Below are 21,111 nucleotides of genomic sequence, written 5' to 3' on the forward strand. Positions count from 1 at the left end.
TCTTCTATTCAAGTAGGTGCGACTAAATCGATATTTCTTCTGCCAAATTAAAAACAAATATATCAACACACATGATACATAAGATCATTTCTGTAATATCCCGAATTGTGATATACGGAAAGACTTAAGAGAATTGATTTGGCTAACTATGTCACCAAAGTTTGACTTACCTTTTCCGTCACACATCCGTTTAGAACTCCAGAGTTAAGCGTGCTTGGGCTGGAGTAGTGAAAGGATGGGTGACCTATCGGGAAGTGATTCGTGATATCGTGTAAGTGAGGCCAAAACACGGGAAAAGGTCGGGTGGTGATTGCAGGGTCAGTAAACAATGATTTCGAGCCTTGGAAAAATTAACGACCGACCCGTCGGATGGGATGGGGCCCACGGGCCGAGAGAGCGGACATGGGTGGCCCATTAGCCGTCGGCGGATCCGGGCGTTACAATTTCTTTTTTTTTGTAGTATTTAGTGTCAGTTTAGGGTATAAGCTCTTTAATAAGCTATAAGTTAGTAAATTCTTAGAAGACACGTGAAAGAAAGTAATTGATGATCAGAGGTAACAGAAAAAGAACTATTTCTAACCAATTTAAAGACTTGTAGAAAATCAAAGAAATATAGATGGCGTTAGAACTTCAGATAAGAAAAAAGATTCAAAAAAAAAATTATTAGAGCAAGATTTATCATATAAATCCGGTCCAGTAGAGATAACCAAGTAGATTTAAAATAATTTTGTCTATAATAAAGTTAGTAACTATTAAAAAAAATATGTGTTTTTCATTTTTTCTTTTATATATATCATGTTATTTCCATAACATATAAAAAAATTCCACATATTTGTTGGTAGGATTGTCAGTTTGGGTTGGACCGCATCCAAATGGATGTGATTTGTTTTACTGGATTCAAAACACCCACATTTATATTTAGCCCACATCCGATAACACCCAAACCCAGTTTCATCCGTCACCCAACTGGACAACCCAAACCCGCCAATTTATAAGAAAATATGTTAAAAAAATTATAGCTTTGTTTTATGTAAAAAAAATTATAACAACCTGTTTTATGTTAAAAAATTACAACTCTGTTTTACGTAAAAAAAATTGTAACTCTCTGAATCACTTGATTCCAGCTTCCAGCTTGTCTACTTGTCTTCAGCCTGCAAGAAGGAAAAAATAAGATTCAACTTTGTGTTCTTATACCATGCAAAGAAAGAAGATAGCAATGAAGAGCAGAGACATGAACACAAACATTAACATCTCAAGCAAAAGAACTGATAGCAATCTTTACATAGCATCAAACTTGATCAACTACATTACAACACAATGACTTAACTATATGCAACAAAACAAAATAGGAGACATGGAAGCTATCTCTAGACTCAAACGAAGATTGTAGGCACAGGATGAGATGATAAAGGTTGGAAACTCAATGCACCTCAAAGTTACTTAAAATCAAGAATCATATATCAAAGAGAAGATCAAACAAACATAAGCTTACTAGTTTAACAAAGGAGGCTACGGTTATACTTCAAATCTATCAGTACAAGAATCTTGTAACAAGATAATACCTCAAGTCAAGTCTCTAGACTCTCCACTCTCTTCTTCTTTCTCCTTGTCTTTATCCTCTTCTTCTTTTTCACCTACGAAAAAAAAAATTTATGAAGATTCTGAAGCAATTTATTATATGAACAGATTACAAGTGATATTAACCATTTTCTGGAAACCCTTTTAACCAATTTCTTTTATAGACAAGCTTGGACATTAGTAGGTAGAAGGCAACTCATATACTTGTTAAGCACTCTACTACGTATGCTAAACAAAGATTCCGAAGCCATTTTTGTTATGGGTATACTCAGAACCTCTCGAGCCATTGTCGCCAACTCTTTGAAATAGCTGAGTTGTCTCTCCAGTAATGTAACACATTCAGTTTCTTGTAAGCGGCCATATGAAGTAATGGCTCATCCAAATATATGTCCAGAGCAGACTTCCCACCGCCAAGAGCTTTCTGAGAAAAAATGCGTAGAATCCCTGAAAACCGGTTAAACATCACTTATATAATATCAGAAAATCATAACACTTATCAGAAATAACTATAGAACATAATTTGCACCATACCCGGCTGGAACATCGTGTATTTCCCCTTGTGCAGTTGTTGCAGCAATACTGATTCTCTGGTTTTTCTTGTAAGCTCCAAACAGGTTATAGATCTTTGAACAAACATTCGCCAACCTTCTCTTACAAGTAGACTGATCCAAAACCGAGAAACAATATTCTAAGAAGTCAAACTTCAGTCTTGGATCCAAAACTGTAGCGATTGCAAGGATATTGTTGTACTCTTCCCAGTATTTCTCAAACTTGAGCTTCATACACTCCACCATTTCACAAATAACAGAATCAGAAGAATTTGAATGAACTTTCAACCAACACTCAAACTTCCAGATTTCATTGAAATACAAATTTGGTGTTGGGTATGAAGAACCAGAAATCAAATCTGTAATCTCAGAAAATGGCTTTAGAAGCTCACATATCACTTATGCTCTTCTCCATTCAGAATAAGAGAGAAGACTCACATAACTCGCTTCTACATCCACCAAGTTATCTAGTGCATGTTTGAACTTTACAGCTCTAGAAAGCATAAGTAAAGTAGAATTCCAGCGTGTAATTACATCTAAGACCAGACCTTCACCACCCTAAGTTTTAACTCCCACTATTTCAACACAGTTTTGAAACATTATTTCCCTACTTTCTAGTGCTTTAACGAATTGACACTCTCCCTGATCTTTTGCAAAGCTCCTCAATCACTGCTAGGCCATCTTGCACAATCAGATTTAAGATGTGTGCTGAACATCTTACATAGAAAAACTCGCCATTGCAGACCATATCTTTTTGCAGCTGTCTCTTCATAATACTTTGCATGCTGTCGTTAGAAGAAGTGTTGTCAACTGTGGGACAGAAAACTTTCTTTTCCAATCCCCACTCCTTTAGCAGCTCAATCAGTTTCATAGAAATAGCTATTCCAGAATGAGGTGAAAGAAAAACAATGAAAGACAATCTTAGCTTGCAGATTCCAATCATCATCAAAGTAGTGTGCAGTCAAGCAGTGATAACCTTCAATGGTGATAGCCCTCCAGATATCTGTTGTCAAACAAACCCTACTAGGAAAATCTTAATGATTTTCCTAAGTTTCTACTTTTCATTATCATAAATTCTCAACACATCAGAACCTGCTGTATTTCTGCTCCAGTACTCAATAGTGGAATTAGCATAAGTAAAAGTCATTCTAATCCTCTTATACTCTACAAACTTATAAGGAAGATCATGCTTCATAATGGCCATTGCTATCATCTCACGGAACACCATCATATCTACCTTCCTAGAACTACTTCTAGTTCTAGATGTTCGAACAGATTTTGGACAAACCTTCATATGATGAGTCAAAGTTGAGGTTCCATTTCGATGAAGATTCAAGAAGTAAAACCTTTAACAAAGGTTGCATCTGATCTTAGTTGTACCATCAGACAATCTTCCTCCAATTATAGTAAACTTTATCCAGCACCTAGAGACTCTACGGCGTGATTGAGCTAATTTTGGTTGTGTACCTTTGTTAGTCTCTGAATGCTCTATAACTTCATGATCCTCTATTTCTTCATCCATCACATCATTCTGACCATCATCATTCAAGTCTATAGCTTCTATTTTCTGAAACAAAAAAAAAAAATATTTAAACTCAGACTTGAATGATTCAGAACACTATAAAGTCTATAAACTCATATGATTCAGAACACTATAAACTCAACTTACAAGACTGAAAGTTTACAAGTACTACAAGTAAACTAATAGACTACTCAGTTTATAAGCGCAAGCTTAAGACTTGAATGATTCAGTAAAGGGGCACCAAATATATTTGAATCTGGTCGTGAAAGTTTCATGAAACAAAAATATACACACTTATGCTTCTTCTTTAATGGCCAGTTTCTAAATTGAAATCAAAAGAAAAAGCTAAATCAGCAACTCAGAATGAAGCGCTAGAGGTAGAGGAAGAAGAACAACAACAAGATGTGTTTTGTTGCATTGCAGCTGCAATAGGATTTGTACCTGGTATTGTATTTGGATTAGCGATTGGATACATATTGGCTTGTTACAAAGAAAAGTGGTTCACGACTCCTTTTCAACAAAATAAACACAGAAGCAGAAGCGCCCCAACTCGTTAGAGAGGTAATGTTCTGAATTTCAGTGAATAATGATTATGTGTTTTTTGATGAAGAAACCAAAGATGAATGAATAAGTTAACTTGACGTATGGAGCTTTTTTTTTGTGGAGCTTTTTTTTTGTGTAGCCTTCTTAAACCCAAGTTGAATCATTGTAAAAGGAGAATGAAGCAACTAAACAAATGGACTGTTGAAAAAGAAGCTATGGGAGAACACATTACTCTGTGTTTAGTATGCTCTTTTGCTCTGTTTTTTTTTGTCAACTACCCATCTAGTCTAGATCAAGTGGTGGTCAATCTGTCAATTCTCCGCAGAGCATCGTCGTCTGATTAGGTCTGATCTATATGGGAAAAGATATGTCCTCGAGTCTTTGCTTCCTTTACTAGTGCATCTGCTCGAGTATTCCGGTTCCGAGGAATATGAGACAGACTCACATCCTCGCTCTTGGAGTCTTCTGAAGATCTCTATCTCTATCGCGAATGTCGGCCAATCTGTCGGGTTTGTGGGCTCTGTTTTTATCTTAGTTTGTTCTTTTACTCTTTTTTTAGCTCGGTGTGTTTTTCTTTAATACTACTGTTTAGATCCAATATTTATGTCTCTCTGTAATTGAATAATGAACAACTCTGTATTCAAAGCACAAACATATTCCTCTTTATTTCGATGGACATGAATTCACTGATGTACTAATGTTCTTCTATCCAAGTGGGTGCAACTAAATCAATGTTTCCTGCCAAACTAAAAACAAGTATATCAACAACACACATGATACATTTCATAAGATTATTTTTTTCTTTTTTGGTAGTATTTAGTGTCAGTTTAGGGTATAAGCTCTTTAATAAGCTATAAATTAGTAAATTCTCAGAAGAGACGTGAAAGAAAGTAACTGATGATCAGTGATAACAGAAAAAGGAACTATTTCTAACCAAATTTAAAGACTTGTAGAAGATCAAAAGAAAGATAAATGGCTTAGAACTTCAGATAAGAAAAAAAATTCAAAAAAAAAACTTATTAGAGCAAGATTTATCATATAAATCCAGTCCAGTAAAGATAACCAAGTAGATTTATAATATTTTTGTCTATAATAAAGTCAGTAACTATTAAAAACATGTGTTTTTTCATTGTTCTTTTCTTTTATATATATCATGTTATTTTCATAACATATAAAAAATTCCACATATTTGTTGGTAGGGTTGTCAGTTGGGTTGGGATGAATGACGTGAAAATTTAAAATAAGAAGAACTTATTAGAGCAAGATTTATCATATACATCCGGTCCAGTAAAGATAACCAAGTAGATTTATAATAATCTCAAGACTATAATAAAGTCAGTAACTATTAAAAAAACACATGTTTTTCATTTTTTTTCTTTCATATATATCATGTTATTTTCATAACATATACAAAAATTCCACATATTTGTTAGTATGGTTGTTCTCAATTGATTGACATGCTCTCTTTGCTGATCTTGGGTTATAAGATTTTTTTCATCATTATTATTTTCTTCAAGATCTTTTTCTTCAGGGAGTTCTTTATTAAAAATGAAAGACGTAGAAAGATAGAACTTTTTGAAGTGGAAATATATGATATAAAATGGTGATTATAGAAATTGAGAAATACAGATCCAACCAAATGACAAGGTTTAGGTCAGTATTTGTTTTTTTTTGTATTGTAGTCTTGATAACACCTCTACATCCATTAAAAATATAATTTCAAATCAACTCCTTAAACAAATAAGGGAATAATTGCTATAAATTATAAATGTAACTTCCACTAGCATCCTCTAAATAACAAAAAAAATATTTTAAAATCATATAATCAGTAACCTCCTAAATCTTGAACTTTGTATTACAATGGCATATCAGATGTTTTCTATTAAAGTTTTTGCTAATTCCAGTGAAAACATTCTTAATTCTATAACAGAATTTGGAAATTGCGCCAAAAACACTCTGTAAAGAAACTTTTTAATAAAAACAAAAGTAATACACTCAAAAGGGAACAGGGATAATTCAACAAAAACGTTTACGAGTTTTGGGGTTTTAGTAGTTCAACAGGAAGAATCTCAAAGAAGATGCTTCACCATGTAAGGACCTTCCAATTCATAACCCAACTTTCTGTAGTAGTGTCGGGTTCCCACACCTGAAATCACACCGATTTTGTTAGATCGATGTTCTCTTCTAGCAATCCTCTCTGCCTCTTCCATCAGAAGTGTTCCGTACCCCTGCAAATCATTTTTAGACAAAAGGATTAATCAGAACACAACACTTCCATATAATTGAGTGTTTGCCAATTTCATATAAGCGTACCTGATGTTGCAACTTATCAGCCTCCCGACCATGAACTGGTACAGCCGTTCCATACACGTGAAGCTCACGGACAACAGAACACTTTCCCATGAGTTCTGGACAAGTTACGTTCTTACCACATTTACGCAAACGTAATAACCCAACAAGAATGTCCTGCGTCCAAACAGATAAAATGATTAGCGCATGACAACAAGACTGAGAATACAAGTACACCTTCACGACCTTATTCCATATTCAATTAAAAACACAAACTCACTGTATACACCAGTAAAACAGATGCTGATACTTTTAAAGATAACAAGCCCTGTGTCCTACCTAATCTTTTAATAATTTTCCTTTTCTTTAAATCAAAAACATCTATACTCTTTAGAAGCCTTATCTTTATAAACAAGCCCCTAAGTAAAGCCAGACAGGTAGGTTAGTAGTTTTCGTCAATAGCATTCTCAGCACTATCCTATGAAACTTGAGGATGTGAGATTATGACCCTTGTACCTGGCGTGTATCTTCATATGAAAGGAATGTTTCCCAGCCTTCGTTTGCAGTGTAATCACGACGCACAAGCTCAACTTGTTCTGGCTTAATTTTGTGATGAATGTCCTGTACTCAGAGACCATATGAGCATACGTTTGTTACGAAAATTCAGTATTCAAAACAACAAACCAAAAAGAAAAAAATTGGCACCTGAATTCCAGCTTCACGAGTACGAACATCACGGCATTTAAGGCCCAAATCATCCATTCTTGCCAGAGCCAGCTCACGGAGATTTCCTTTTTCAACCCCGGACGTAACCAGAGGCATAGGAATATCACGCTGAACTCTATAAACACGTGTCCATGGAGGTACCATGGAGAGAATCCTTGCAACTATATCCACAAGTTGCTCAGGTGGATAGTTTCGGTATCTGCAGAAAAAGAGACCACGATTAGGGCTTTCCCCTTGTAACATATTCTTCTAAGTTCGAACACTGTACCTCCCAGTTTTCCATAATTCATAAAGACCAGTTCCACGTATCACAAGGGTAGGATATATTTTTAACCCATCCGCTCTAAATGACGGACTCTCGAAAAACTCCTTGAAACTTTCCATGTCTCTCTCAACCCCAACGTTAGGAAGATCAGGCATCATATGTGCAACCACCTATAAGTAAAACAACACAAAACGAAGTAGTTTATTGAGAAAAAGGCTCACTGCTACGTAATGAACAGAAACAAAGAAAGTGAAAGCTGTCAAGATGACGAAAAATTAGAAAATATTCATCGAAGAGTTCCTACCTTGAAACCAGCATCTTTGGCCAAGCAGAAGCAGTCGGCTACAGCAGCAACAGTATGGCCTCTATTTGTGTCACGGGCAACATCTTCATATGTGCTCTGGACACCGATCTCTAGTCGGGTGCAACCATAAGTCAGCATCTGTCTTAGATGAGGTCCAAGACAGTAATCTGGCCTCCTGGTTAAGTTATAGAACATATTAGAAAACTGTATCATAGATGTAAAATTTCAATCTCCAGAAGTTTGAAAAACAAAACAGCAATGAAACACGAAACTAATTCACAATGCAATCAATATTGTAGAAACTATGAAAGGTTAAATAAAAAACAAAAAAAAAGTAGGATCTCCAAATATACATGATTTAGATAAGGATCATTAATCCAAACAAACAACACTCACGTTTCAATGGTCATGCCAATGCATTTGGTTGCACTATGTTCAGAGTAGGCAACTGCTTCTTCAACATTGGCAGAAGTGTGTCCAGACAAAGCATCATGAAGGTTCCTTATGAAGAAATCCCTGTACTCAGCAGGCAGGGACATAAAAGTACCTCCCATCAAAATGAACTCAACCTGTCATTCAAAATCAACAGTAAACCATCTGCGCTGAAAAGCTGAAATTACTATCATATAAAATATCAAACACCAACCTTATCTACACTGTGACCCAACCGCTTCAGCTGATCTATCCTGCTCCTTGCCTGAACATATGGATTATACCTAACACACATAATAAACAGCAACTGAAACATAAAACAAATAATCTAGAAGTCTATCAACCAAATTATCAAAAATCTACAATGGCAATTACAGTCCAAAACAATTTCAATTTTATAATACGTATTAGCAACAGTGCTAACAAACAGTTGAACACTTCACCTGGCTCGAATAGCGCGCATGCTGGTAGGCTCATAACCAGTATAAGACTGAGTACTATACTCGAAGTCAGAATCAGGTCCACCTGGACAATACACGCATATATTCCCCGTCGTGGCTATGTGAGGGCACCTGTGCGGTTTCGACATAACCGCCACCACCGCGATTCCCGAAGCGGTTCGGACCGGTTTAGCGCGGAGCTTCGGGAGGAGAGTCTCCCTCTCCGAATCGGGAAGCGCCGCTATCATCTCCACTAGCTTCGGCGCACGCGCTAAGCCGTATTTCCGGCAAGCCTGGGTTTTAATCGCGTTTAGGTCTACGTTCTCGTTGCGGTGGGAGCGCTCGATCATGGTGCTCACGATCTCCGATATGGCACGAACTCGAGCTTCTTCCTCCGTTAGTCCGCGGCCTTGGAAGCCGCCGCGGCCTGGCCGTGGCTGCTTTTTGGGTTCGCCGTTCATCACTACCGCCGTCGCCATCTCCACAAAAACCTAAGGAAAATCGCGCTGGGGTTCAGGTTTTGGGTTCGTAACTTTACTAAGCGTCACCGTTTTGAGCTGTTTATTTTAGTTGATCTGACTTCCTTTTTTGGCTAATTATACGACTATGATGAACTATCTCATATGCAGCAATAAAAAATAAAATTATAAATTGAAAATAAAATTTTATTAACATACAGTATTAGGTTTTATTATTTTCTTATCAATAACTTATTAATTTAATTAAATATCATAATTAAAAATATTTAATTTAAAGATAATGTATAAGTTATTACCATATGTTAATTTTTTTACCAAAAATATAAACTAACAGTAAAGACAATTATCTATTTTACATTTAACCTAACTGTATTATTTTCTAATATATCATGTAATTTTTTTATAAATTAATTGTAGAACATAATATATAAACAAATTGTATGAAATTACTTCGTTGAAAATTTCTAGAGGATGATCGTTAGCTTTTCATTTTTTTGTAAAAATGTAAAGATATTATTACCAATTTTTAAGATTTTGACAGAAGTACAATGGCAACAAGGAACGGAAAAAAAAACTAAACAATAATTCGAACAAGTCTAAACGGAGACTGGCCCAACAAATTGAGCCGCTATAATTGGTCTCAATCAATCCGCACTTACCACTTGCTGCAAAAAGCAGAGCCACAATTATAATGAAAGACGGAACCCAGTAATTTTGGCCTTCGCAATGATTCTTTCTTTAAGATTTGATTCGACTAAGAACAGCTCGCTGAAGACATCAAGAGCATCCACCAACACAAGCATAACCAAATCAGAGGCCAAGCACACCCGCATTAACAGACGACCAATACTCGGACGAACAGCCACGAAGCAGCTACACGCCAAAGAACTATACAAAAACAGGCTGAAGACATCCGCACTCCACAACCGCTCATCGGATCCTTAGCACAAGCCGGATGAGCCCATCCACCGAAGAAAGAATGCTAAGCAAAATGACTCCAGTGCTGGGAAAATGAGCTCCCACAAATCAGATCTGAGAGACCTCATATCCCGTAAACCCCACGGAGAGGAGAGAAACCCAGACATGGACAAACCCTGAAAACCAGAGCGCTGACCGACTTGCAAACGGAACAAAACATAACAACTATGAAGAACAACTGAGAAGTACCGGTAGAGCTGGAGGGAACACCGAGGCTAGAGGAGGACAAGACAGAAGCACCACGAGTATGGATTGAATCGAAGCCATAGACGGCTTTTAGAACTGACCTCTAATGGTCTTAGACGAGCAAAACAGAGGAAATAATTAATTAGAAGCAAATAATCTTCTCAGGTGGATGTGCTTTCCGGTAGAGGTCTTGGCTGGTAGTTTCAGCTCTTAACTTCTCAGCTACTTGGGTTCTGCATAGGATGTCCTCATCAATATTGGACGGCAAACTCTCTTGTGTCATTCAGATACGCTTTAACATCTCTCTAATACGAGCCGATACATTAACATAGTAACATATCAAAAACTCAATTGAAACAGTCAATTTAGAGTTAAAGGTACAAATTTTGGGATTAAAAGGAAGTACTTTGAGCATGGTATTCATGACCCTTTTCACGGAAGTTGTCGACGACGATGGTTGCAGCATGAGACTTAGTTCGAGAATCAGTGGTGAAATTGTATAGATGAGTGATTCTTCGATGAGTGCAGTAGAAATTGGAGACTTTTTTGCAAGCGGATTCGAATTGTGTAATGAGCCAAGTTTTCAATTTTGAGATTTGTGAGCTGCAATTCTGCTGATTTTGCTTAATACAATAGTAATAATCTTGGTTGTAGATGATGAAAGAACAAGAGTTCACCTAGTAGGTAGGAATATTGGATGATATAAGTCTTAATAAAGATCTGGGAAAATAGATTTTGACAGATTGAAATTGAAAACAGATTAATGGTTGCGGTGAAAGCCCACCACTTATCTATTTTATAAAGGAACATTTCCTAAACTTTTATGATTGAACTAAGAGATAACTAATTTAGTTAAGAATGAATAGAATAGTTATAGAAAGTGTGTGGGTGGAAGAATATGTGCTATAGTGTAATAAATAAGATGTATTGTGTCCTACAGTGAAAATGTGTCTTTAAATAAGAGGTGGACAGATATAAAGGAATAGATTAAATATTTTCTTTTTACACAGGCACTACAAAGTTCGGAACAAATGCTGGGATGGGACAAATGGTTCAAAAAAATCTGCAATAGACCTCTTTTTTTTCTATTTAATTTTCATTTTCTTTAAAAATAGAAAAAGTAGAGAAATGACCATTATCCTTACAAAAGTTGATAAAATTACCAACCCAACCATTCAAAATTCGACCCAGATAATATCATCTTGATCCGGGTCGGATCTTTTCTCAATCCCTAATTTTTTTGTTCTTCCCTCTTTTCAAAACAAGATGGTTCAATTTCATCCAATTTTTTCATCCCAACTTTTTTATCTTGATTCTCTTTCTTAGTCTGTATATTGTTCATCAACAATCACCATTTTCATAATCAATTATCTATCTTGTTCTTTTTTTTTCTCCATTCATGTTTCTCTCATCTTAAATTGGAATTTAAAAAAAAAATCTTCAGATTCTGGGTTCTATCATTCTTATTCCAAATCTATCAACCATAATCATCTTTGGTCAAATCGATCAACCCATCATCCTCTTCAACCAATTTTCTACCATTTTAAACCGAATATTCTCATCAGTGTATGATACTCACGACAATGAAGAATACAGAGTATTACTGGTACAACTAGTATAACTATAAAGAGTATAACTGATACAACTAGTATAACTACAAAAGAGTATAACTGGTACAACTAAAATGTGTATAACTGGTACGACTCGAATGCTTATAACTAGTATAACCGATGCAACTATAACACATATATTTAATATAAATGGTACATTTAAAATGTGAATAACCAATACAACTTTGCATCTTTATTCAGGCAATACAAGCATATCTATTCTCTGCTAAATATATGTTTGAATAATGATCATATAAGATTATACTAGTAATATATCATACTAGTACGACTAGTACAATTTTGCAATTAATATGGTGATTTTTATTTTTTGTTTTCAGCGTATAAAGATATAAAAAAAGAATGATGTAGAACCAATAAAACATATTTGTTTAATCTTCCCCCGTCTGTATGTATCAAAATACATGAATATAATTCTAATAATATTTGATTGGATAATGATTTTTTACAAGTTTGTACTAGTACTAGTTATACTAGTTGTACTATTTTTGGAAAAAAAAGTCATCTTCAACTTTTTGCTCTCGAGGCGAAATAAATTAAGAGAAACTTTCTAAGTACATACTAATTGAGATATTTGATTGTTTTTTTTATATGGAATATCAAATTGGTTTTTTCAATTTATGAAATGTCACAATTATACCAGTAATACTCATCTAATATATAATAAAAAATTATATCAATTGTTTGCATCTCTTGGGTTTAGGGGTTGTACCAATATTTTCACTTTAGAGCTTTGTAAAAATACGTTTGATGTTTGTTTATCATAATAATATGACTAATATAGTTAACAAACCCCAAAAAGATGTAATTTTTCATCATATACAATTAGGAGATTCGTTTGTTTATTTCATATGTAAAACATGATTTACTAGTTGTGTTAATTATAGTAGCTACATATTATACATAAATGATAACATTTATGCACCTTGAAAGTAATACTAAATAAAATAGTAAGTAGTTGTACCAGTTTTTTAGTTATACCGGCTGTACATAGTTGTACTAGTTTTTAGTTGTACAAGTTTGTGCATAGTTGTACATTGGCAGTGAAATCGGAAAAAATAGTTATACCACATAATAAATACAATTACATCAGTTGTACCACTTATTTATGTTTATATGTCTTTGTCCGGTTACAACAAAATCATCAATTTCGTAAAAATACATTTCATGAATGTTTTCCAAAAACCAAGTGGACAAATAAGTTAACAAACCTTAAAAGTATAAGGTAGATCATGTAAACTTATGGAGTTGTGTAATATTTTTTGAATTTTTCTTTCAAAAATTTAAATAAATTAAGAGAACTTACGAACACATACCAATTAGGATATTTGATTGTTTTTCTCACATGGAATACCAAATTGGTTTTGTCATTTTCTAAAATGTCAAAGTTGTACCAGTTGTACCAGTATTACTCGCCCATATGTCTAGTTTTAGGGGTTAAACCAATATTTTACAGGTTTGTAAAAATATTTTCGATGTTTGTTTATCATAACAATATGGCTACTATAATTAACAACCCTTAAAAGTATAAAGTATATAATGTAAAATTAAGTGTATAATTTAGTAATTTAACAACAATATGAAAATCTTAAAAAATATATATGAAATTTTTGTCATCATCTACCAATTATGATATTTGTTTGTTTATTTTTTATGTAAAACATGATATAATAGTGTGTCTAGTGGTTATATATGTATTATACATAAATTATAACATTTATATATCAATTATATAATTTTTAACTTATTTAGTTGTACGAGTTATACTAGTTATACTCAGTCGAATGAGAAAATGAGATAAGAAAATTATGTGACTCTGAGTTGTTCACATGGTTGAGATTTAAAAAAAAAAAAGAAATGTGAATTCGATGGCCAAGATTAAAATACAGAAATAAGATATAATGTCTAAGGTTGAACCATCATTAATGGCAAAAACGTCATTTACATAGCCATTTTCTCATCTATTATATTAAAACAGAAGTTATGAATTCTAATTCATGTGTGATTTTTTAAAAATAGACTACTTACTAGACTTGGTCACACTGTATTTTTATCTATTATTAATCTTCATATTAAATAATATCATTTAATATCTTCATTTTATTTAAGATAAAAATAAATATTATTAAAAAAAATCTAACAAAATCTTTGAAGAATCTTTTCAGAATCTTTTTAAATTTTATTTTCGAAAATTGATTAATTTAAATTTTAGTTGACATAAAATATAATCAGAAATTTAAATTTAATTTAGTTTTGATTTATAAACAAAAATAAAATTATATAAAATATTGTAATGATAATAATAGCCACTTAAAATGATTACTTTTCAAAAATAAATTTTACAAAGATTTTAAAAAGATTTTGTTGGAAAGCAATATCCATTTCTGTTTAACTATATAACATGTATAAAAAATTAACTTATCTTAAAATTTTATATATACAATGATCTATTATATAGACTGAATAAACAAAACAAATTACTTAAAAAAAATCTAGCACTTTGAATTACGGGGTCGGGATTATAGTAAATTAATACAAAATAATTCTGAAGTATGTCATTTCTAACAAATCTGACATTTTAATTAAAATTACTATATTGAACTAAATATGATAAAATTATTTTAAATTGATAAGTTAGTATATTTTATTTTCATAAATATAAAACATTTATTCTAAAAATATAATATGCTGGTAGAATGGTTTAACATTAATAAACTATATAATACTTGTATAAAAAGTTAACTTTTCTTAAATTTATATATACAATAATTTATTATATAAACTGAATAAACAAAAACAAATTTCTCAAGGAAATCTAGCACTTTGAATTACGGATCGGGATCATAATAAATTAAATATAAAATAAATACATAATAAGATGCAATCTATTATATTAAAATATAAGTCACAACTCAACTTCATTTCATGTGTGATATTTTAAGTTGTACCATTATTTAGAAGATTTATAAAATACACATAACTTAACTATAATATCATTTAGTATCTTCATTTTTATTTAAAATAAAAAATAAATATTATTTTAAGAAAATTCTAACAAAATCTTTAAAGAATCTTTTTAGAATTTTTCAATATTTATTTTCGAAAATTGATTAATTTAAATTTTAATTGTCATAAAATATAATCAGAAATTTAAATTTAACAAAAAATAAAATTATATAAAATATTGTAATGATAATAATAGCCACTTAAAATGATTACTTTGCAAAAATACATTTTACAAAGATTTTAAAAAGATTTTGTTGGAAAGCAATATATATTTCTGTTTAATTATATAACATGTATAAAAATTAACTTATCTTAAAATTTATATATACAATAATCTATTATATAAACTGAATAAACAAAACAAATTACTAAAAGAAATCTAGCTCTTTGAATTGCGGGTCGGGATTATAGTAAATTAAATACAAAATAATTCTGAAGTATGCAATTTCTAACAAATCTAACATTTTAATAAAAACGAATATATTGGACTAAATATGATAAAATTATTTTAAATCTCAGTTCAAAAAAATTATTTTAAATTGATAAGTTAGTATATTTTATTTTCATAAGTATAAAACCTTTATTCTAAAAATATAATATGTTGTAGAATGGTTTAACATTAATAAACTATATAATATATGTATAAAAAGTTAACTTTTCTTAAACTTTTATATATACAATAATTATTACATAAACTGAATAAACAAAACAAAATTTTCAAAGAAATCTAGCACTTTGAATTACGGATCGAGATCATAATAAATTAAATATAAAATACATACATAATAAGAAGCAACATATAAATATAAATATATGTATACTTATATACATATATATATATAAATATATGTATACATATATACATATATATATATATATATGTTGTGTGATCATTTGAAATAGTTAGTTAATTAACAGCATGAAAACTATAAAATTATTTTAGTTGAAATAGTGATTTAAACATTTAAATATATGAATAATCTTAAAATATATACTAATTAAATAAACCAAATATATATATAAACATAAAAATAAATACTTGCACGATTGTGCGGGTCAAAATCTAGTTTTATATATTAAAACAGAAGTCACAACGTTGATTCATGTGTGAATTTTTTAAGTTGAACCTATTCCTAAAAAGTCATGTTATGTTTATTTTTTAATTTTTATCATTATTATTATGATTTATTATAACATTCTATATTTCATAAAAAATATGTTGAGAAAATCTAAAAAGATCTTACCAAAAAGTTTAAATATCTTTTTATAAAATAATACATTAACTAATTTCGTGATCAGCAATATAATTTTATTATAAATTAATGTTAATTAAAACAAATTATATGCTATATTTTATAAAATTTATTGTAGTTTATATTGTATTAAATTAGATATGCTATATAAATAAATATAACAAAATTATATATATTAGTAAAGTAACCCAAACTCTTTTTCAAATTTTTTTTCATTTAAACAAATAAATAAATAAATAACTAATAAATAAATAAATAAATAAATAAATATAAGCTGCTGTTAAAACGAGTTAAAATTTGTAAATTATGTAATATTTTAGAAAAAGAAAAAAATTATTAACATAAATTTTTGTAACTCACAACAATATATTGTCTAATAATCTTATCTATTAAAATATAATTTATGACTTCTTTCATGTGTGATATTTTTATTTTGACCATCATTTAAATTTTTTATTAAATGTATTTCCTTAATACTAATATAATATAATATTTCTAATTACTTAAATCATAATATATTTTAAATTAAAACATAAATATCTATATTTAAAAATTCTAAAATCTGTTGAAACATATTATAACAAGATCTTAACTGTCAAAAACTGTAAATAAATATTGACAGTAATTTTTGTAATTAGTAAAATGTTATTATACATTAATTAATATATATATATACAATTATCTTTATAAAATGAAAAAAATCAAATCATATCCTATTTTATCTATTTATAATAATATCTACCATTTTGAAAGAAAACCATTATATTGGACTAAATATGATAAATTAATTATTTTAAATTGATAAGTTAATATATTTATTTTCATAAATATAAAACAAATATGCTAAAGATATAATATGTTGTTAGAATTGTTTAAAATTAGTAAACTATATAATACATGTATAAAATTAATTTATCATAAAAATTATATACAGTAATTTATTATCTAAAATGAATAAACATAAAAAATTGCAAAAAGAAATCCAACGCTTTGAATTACGGGTCAGGATCATAATAAATTAAACAAAAATAAATTTTAAATGCAAATTCAATAGGACAAATATATAATAAAACAATATATACATATATGTGATGATTTGAAATAAATTAATTAATTTACCGCATAAAAATATGAAATTATTGTATTTGAATATATAAGTAACTTTAGAAATATATAATAATTATATAAAACAAAAGTATATATATATATATTCATAAACTTGAAAATAAATACCCGCACTAGTGAGAGTTAAAATATAAGTCTAGACGTTCATACTAAAAGAAACTATTACATGTATCAACACTAATATTAACTCCCCAACAAAATACAACAAACAAACCAAAATAAACTAGTAGAAAAAACACAGCAAAACATATTACTTTGCTGACAATGCGACTTCTAGGTTCCGCATATGCCCAACCAAAATTTTGCTGGTTGATGATTTCACCCGTTCTGCGTAATCGTTTAGGCGGTTGAAAAGTATTACATGCCAATATCTTACGGGTTCTAGGATGTCGTGCTGAAGGATCACTCCGAGCCACCAGACCCCGAGGTTTCGATCCTGTTTATTAATCATGTGTTTATTGCATTATTCCATTCCTTTATATACATGTATATATATAACAATAATTCAAGATCTGATATATTTAATTACTTACAATCCACATTTTAATTATCATTTCTACTTACATTCCTCTAAAAGCATAAGTTTCATCTACTGCCCCTTCAACAGCAATTATGCGACTGGTTTGCACGAAGCCACCGCATCTCAGATTGTAACACCCAGTCTGATTGTATGAATCGGACTGTGAAATGCATACATAAAACCAAGTCTATTAGGTATTTTAGAACAAACAATTCTATTAGATACAATTATTAATAAGTAATTTTTAAATTTCTAATAATCATTCATATTATTTATATATTTAGACAGTCAAATAAATTAAATAAAATCTTACATACCGTCCAATAGATAAAAAATCTAGGCTGGTAATCATGGTATAACCACGAACAAACCTACAAAAGAATAGAATTTGAATTTACAGCTATTATTAGTTATTTTCATGTAAAATTTTTGGATTAATATTTTGTTAATTATAATCTTACCTGCCAACCAGCCTTAACTGTGTTGATGTCGTTAGTATTGTACGAACCTGCTGTTAACCAGATTTGGCCGAGGCTAAACTCGTCAATTCTTTCGATGTTCGGGCGCCAAACGCCCATTGTCGCTTGCATCCCGTATATTTTAGGTCGGTTTTATCTTGTTTATTAATCCTGTTTGCTTATTGCATACCTTTATATATGTGTATATATAATAATAATAATTCAACATCCGATATATTTAATTACTTATAATCCACATTTTAATTGTTATTCTACTTGCAATATTTATTAATATTATATATCACCAAGATTTTTACTACAATCAATCATATTTTACTAAAATCAATTGTTAAAAAATTTCACATTTAAAAATCATATTTTACTTATTTTTACAAAAATACTTATATTTTTATATAATTTTGTTATATTTTTATATATTTTTTCTTATATTTTTATACACCTAAATTTCCTAAGAACGACATCTTTTTGAAACTCATACACAAATTAGTAAGAAAACGACATTAACTGTCGACAAAAAAACAGTCTTACACACATGTGTTTATTTTTGTAAACATAATTACTCAAAATTACAATATAACAATGTACTACAATATGACAACAGCCCATCGGGGTACTAGCAAATTCAATCACGTGATATATCATTTTTTTAAGAAATCAGATTAATTTATTTGAGGTTACATGTTTGTTTCTTTTAATTTTTTTACTCGTTTTTTATAAATACTATATTCAACTGGTTTATAGAGGGTTTTGATGTTTTAACGGTTCTATAACATTTTCAAATTAATGAACTTTTATTAAATCCAAATATTATATATATGGTGACAGGTTTACCGATTCGACTAGGGGTCTAGGATAAATATGAAAATACTACTTGCAATTCAAACATTACAATATAAGAACTTTTAAATTATTTATTTTTAATAAAAAAGTTATAAATTCATGCAAAATTATCAAAATGTGAACAAAAAGTTTTTTCGCGCCTTGAAAAAAAACGGATCAAAATGGTAGTAACTTCTAAATTGAATATGGATCAAAAATAGTGTAGACTGGTGGCTAGAACCATGATGCAAACATAAGATAATAGAATCTCATCTATCAATTAATGTTATATTAATCTATTTATTATTAGACATGTCTTTTTATAAATAATTAATATCAACCATTACCATAGTTTTTCACTTCTTACTTTATTATTATATCCACTACGCATGTTTCCTTATATTGCATATATTTTACTATAAAGTAGATACATCCACTAACATATTATACTATAAGATAAATTATTAATAATACATCTACTAGCATATAATACTATACGACATATTACTAATAATACAATATATTATATGTATTCATTAACTTGCATCTATCAATATTAGCAATACTATAAAGACGACTATACTTTAAACCTATAAACCATGATATACTAATTTATAACAAAAATGATATTACTGTTACAAATTAGTTTTTATAAAAATTATTTATAGCAGCAATTTGTTATATAAGATAAATTTAATCAAGACCCAAATCTTTTTTTTCCTGTTCAGAAAAAAAGAAACCTACGAATATATACCATTAAGTTAGCAAAAAAATTTCCGAATAAATAGTAAATCTCACCAACCCAAAAAATGAATTAAAAATATAACAAAAGATATTATGTTTGAAATTTAGCTCATTGGTCGGGTATAAATCTGTTCATTTCAGGTATGAGTTCTTCGAGTTCTCAACATTTGGATCTAAGTAGGTATTTGATTTTTTTTTGTTCGGATCGATTTTTTTTGGTTCCAGATCATTCTAACTTTTTTTATTTATAAATCTTAAATAATATACAACATGTATATAAAATATGTGAATCAAAAGATAAATCCGCGCAGACGCGCGGATCATGATCTCATCTATTATATTAAAACAGAAGTCACAACCTTGATGCATGTGTGATATTTTAAAAAATGGACCATTAACTAGAAATGACTTACCATTCATTAATTACTAAATATATGGTTCAATAATATATCATTTCTAATCTATTAATCCTAAAAATCAGGATTGGTAAACATACACATATTGATTTCTGTTCATTTAAAATTTAAATATGTATATTTTAAATTTCGAAAAATCTATTAAGAAGATCTTAACAAGATCTTAATTTTCAAAATTATATGTAAATTAATTTAACTAATTCCGTAATAAGTTTTGAAATATTATTATTCATTAATATATTCTATTGTCTTTTATAAAATGAAAAATAAAATAGTATATCTTATGTTTATCTATTATATAATCACAATCAATCATGTTAATTTTTATCATACTGAACTTAATATGATAAAATTATATTAAATTGATAAATTTTTAAATTTTATTTTCATCAAAATAAAATATTTATCTTAAAAATATAATATGATGACAGAGAGGCTAACATTAGCAGACATGTATAAAAATTAACATATCTTTCACTTTTATAAATATAATAATATATTGTGTAAAATGAATAAACATAGAAAATACTGCTAAAAATTCAGTTTTGAAATGCGGGTAAAAATTTAACATAAATTAAATAAAAAATAATTGTCAAATATGTTTTTTATGCACATATTAATATGTTTGATAATTAAATGCAAATAAAATAAAATAAATATATAATAAGAAGCAAAAAATACGTACGATAATTTAAACAGTTGATTATTTACAACATGCAAACTATACACTATTGTATTTGAAATAGCTTAATAAATTTTTAAATATATAATTAAAATTAAAAATATATAATACTAATGATCTAAATAAATATATGCATATAAAACTGAAAA

At 29.7% G+C, this 21,111-nt stretch overlaps 1 protein-coding gene and 1 long non-coding RNA gene across 2 annotated transcripts; both read right to left on the bottom strand.

The window, feature by feature from the left end:
- Positions 1 to 1,055: 1,055 nt before the first annotated feature.
- On the bottom strand, positions 1,056 to 2,007 carry LOC130509885 (uncharacterized). Its single transcript, XR_008943839.1, has 3 exons — positions 1,705 to 2,007; positions 1,563 to 1,634; positions 1,056 to 1,151 (listed from the first exon to the last, which is right to left on the bottom strand). It is a non-coding gene; the product is annotated as an uncharacterized LOC130509885 (long non-coding RNA).
- A 4,139-nt stretch (positions 2,008 to 6,146) lies between these two features.
- LOC108830161 (elongator complex protein 3-like) lies at positions 6,147 to 9,196 on the bottom strand. Its single transcript, XM_018603760.2, has 9 exons — positions 8,651 to 9,196; positions 8,422 to 8,491; positions 8,172 to 8,344; positions 7,776 to 7,950; positions 7,475 to 7,641; positions 7,186 to 7,405; positions 6,997 to 7,101; positions 6,505 to 6,657; positions 6,147 to 6,419 (listed from the first exon to the last, which is right to left on the bottom strand). The coding sequence occupies exons 1-9, from the start codon at positions 9,124 to 9,126 to the stop codon at positions 6,261 to 6,263; spliced, it is 1,698 nt and encodes a 565-aa protein (XP_018459262.1). The 5' UTR covers positions 9,127 to 9,196; the 3' UTR covers positions 6,147 to 6,260.
- Positions 9,197 to 21,111: the final 11,915 nt, after the last annotated feature.

The sequence above is a fragment of the Raphanus sativus genome, chromosome 3 (assembly GCF_000801105.2).
Source record: "Raphanus sativus cultivar WK10039 chromosome 3, ASM80110v3, whole genome shotgun sequence".
NCBI lineage: Eukaryota > Viridiplantae > Streptophyta > Magnoliopsida > Brassicales > Brassicaceae > Raphanus > Raphanus sativus.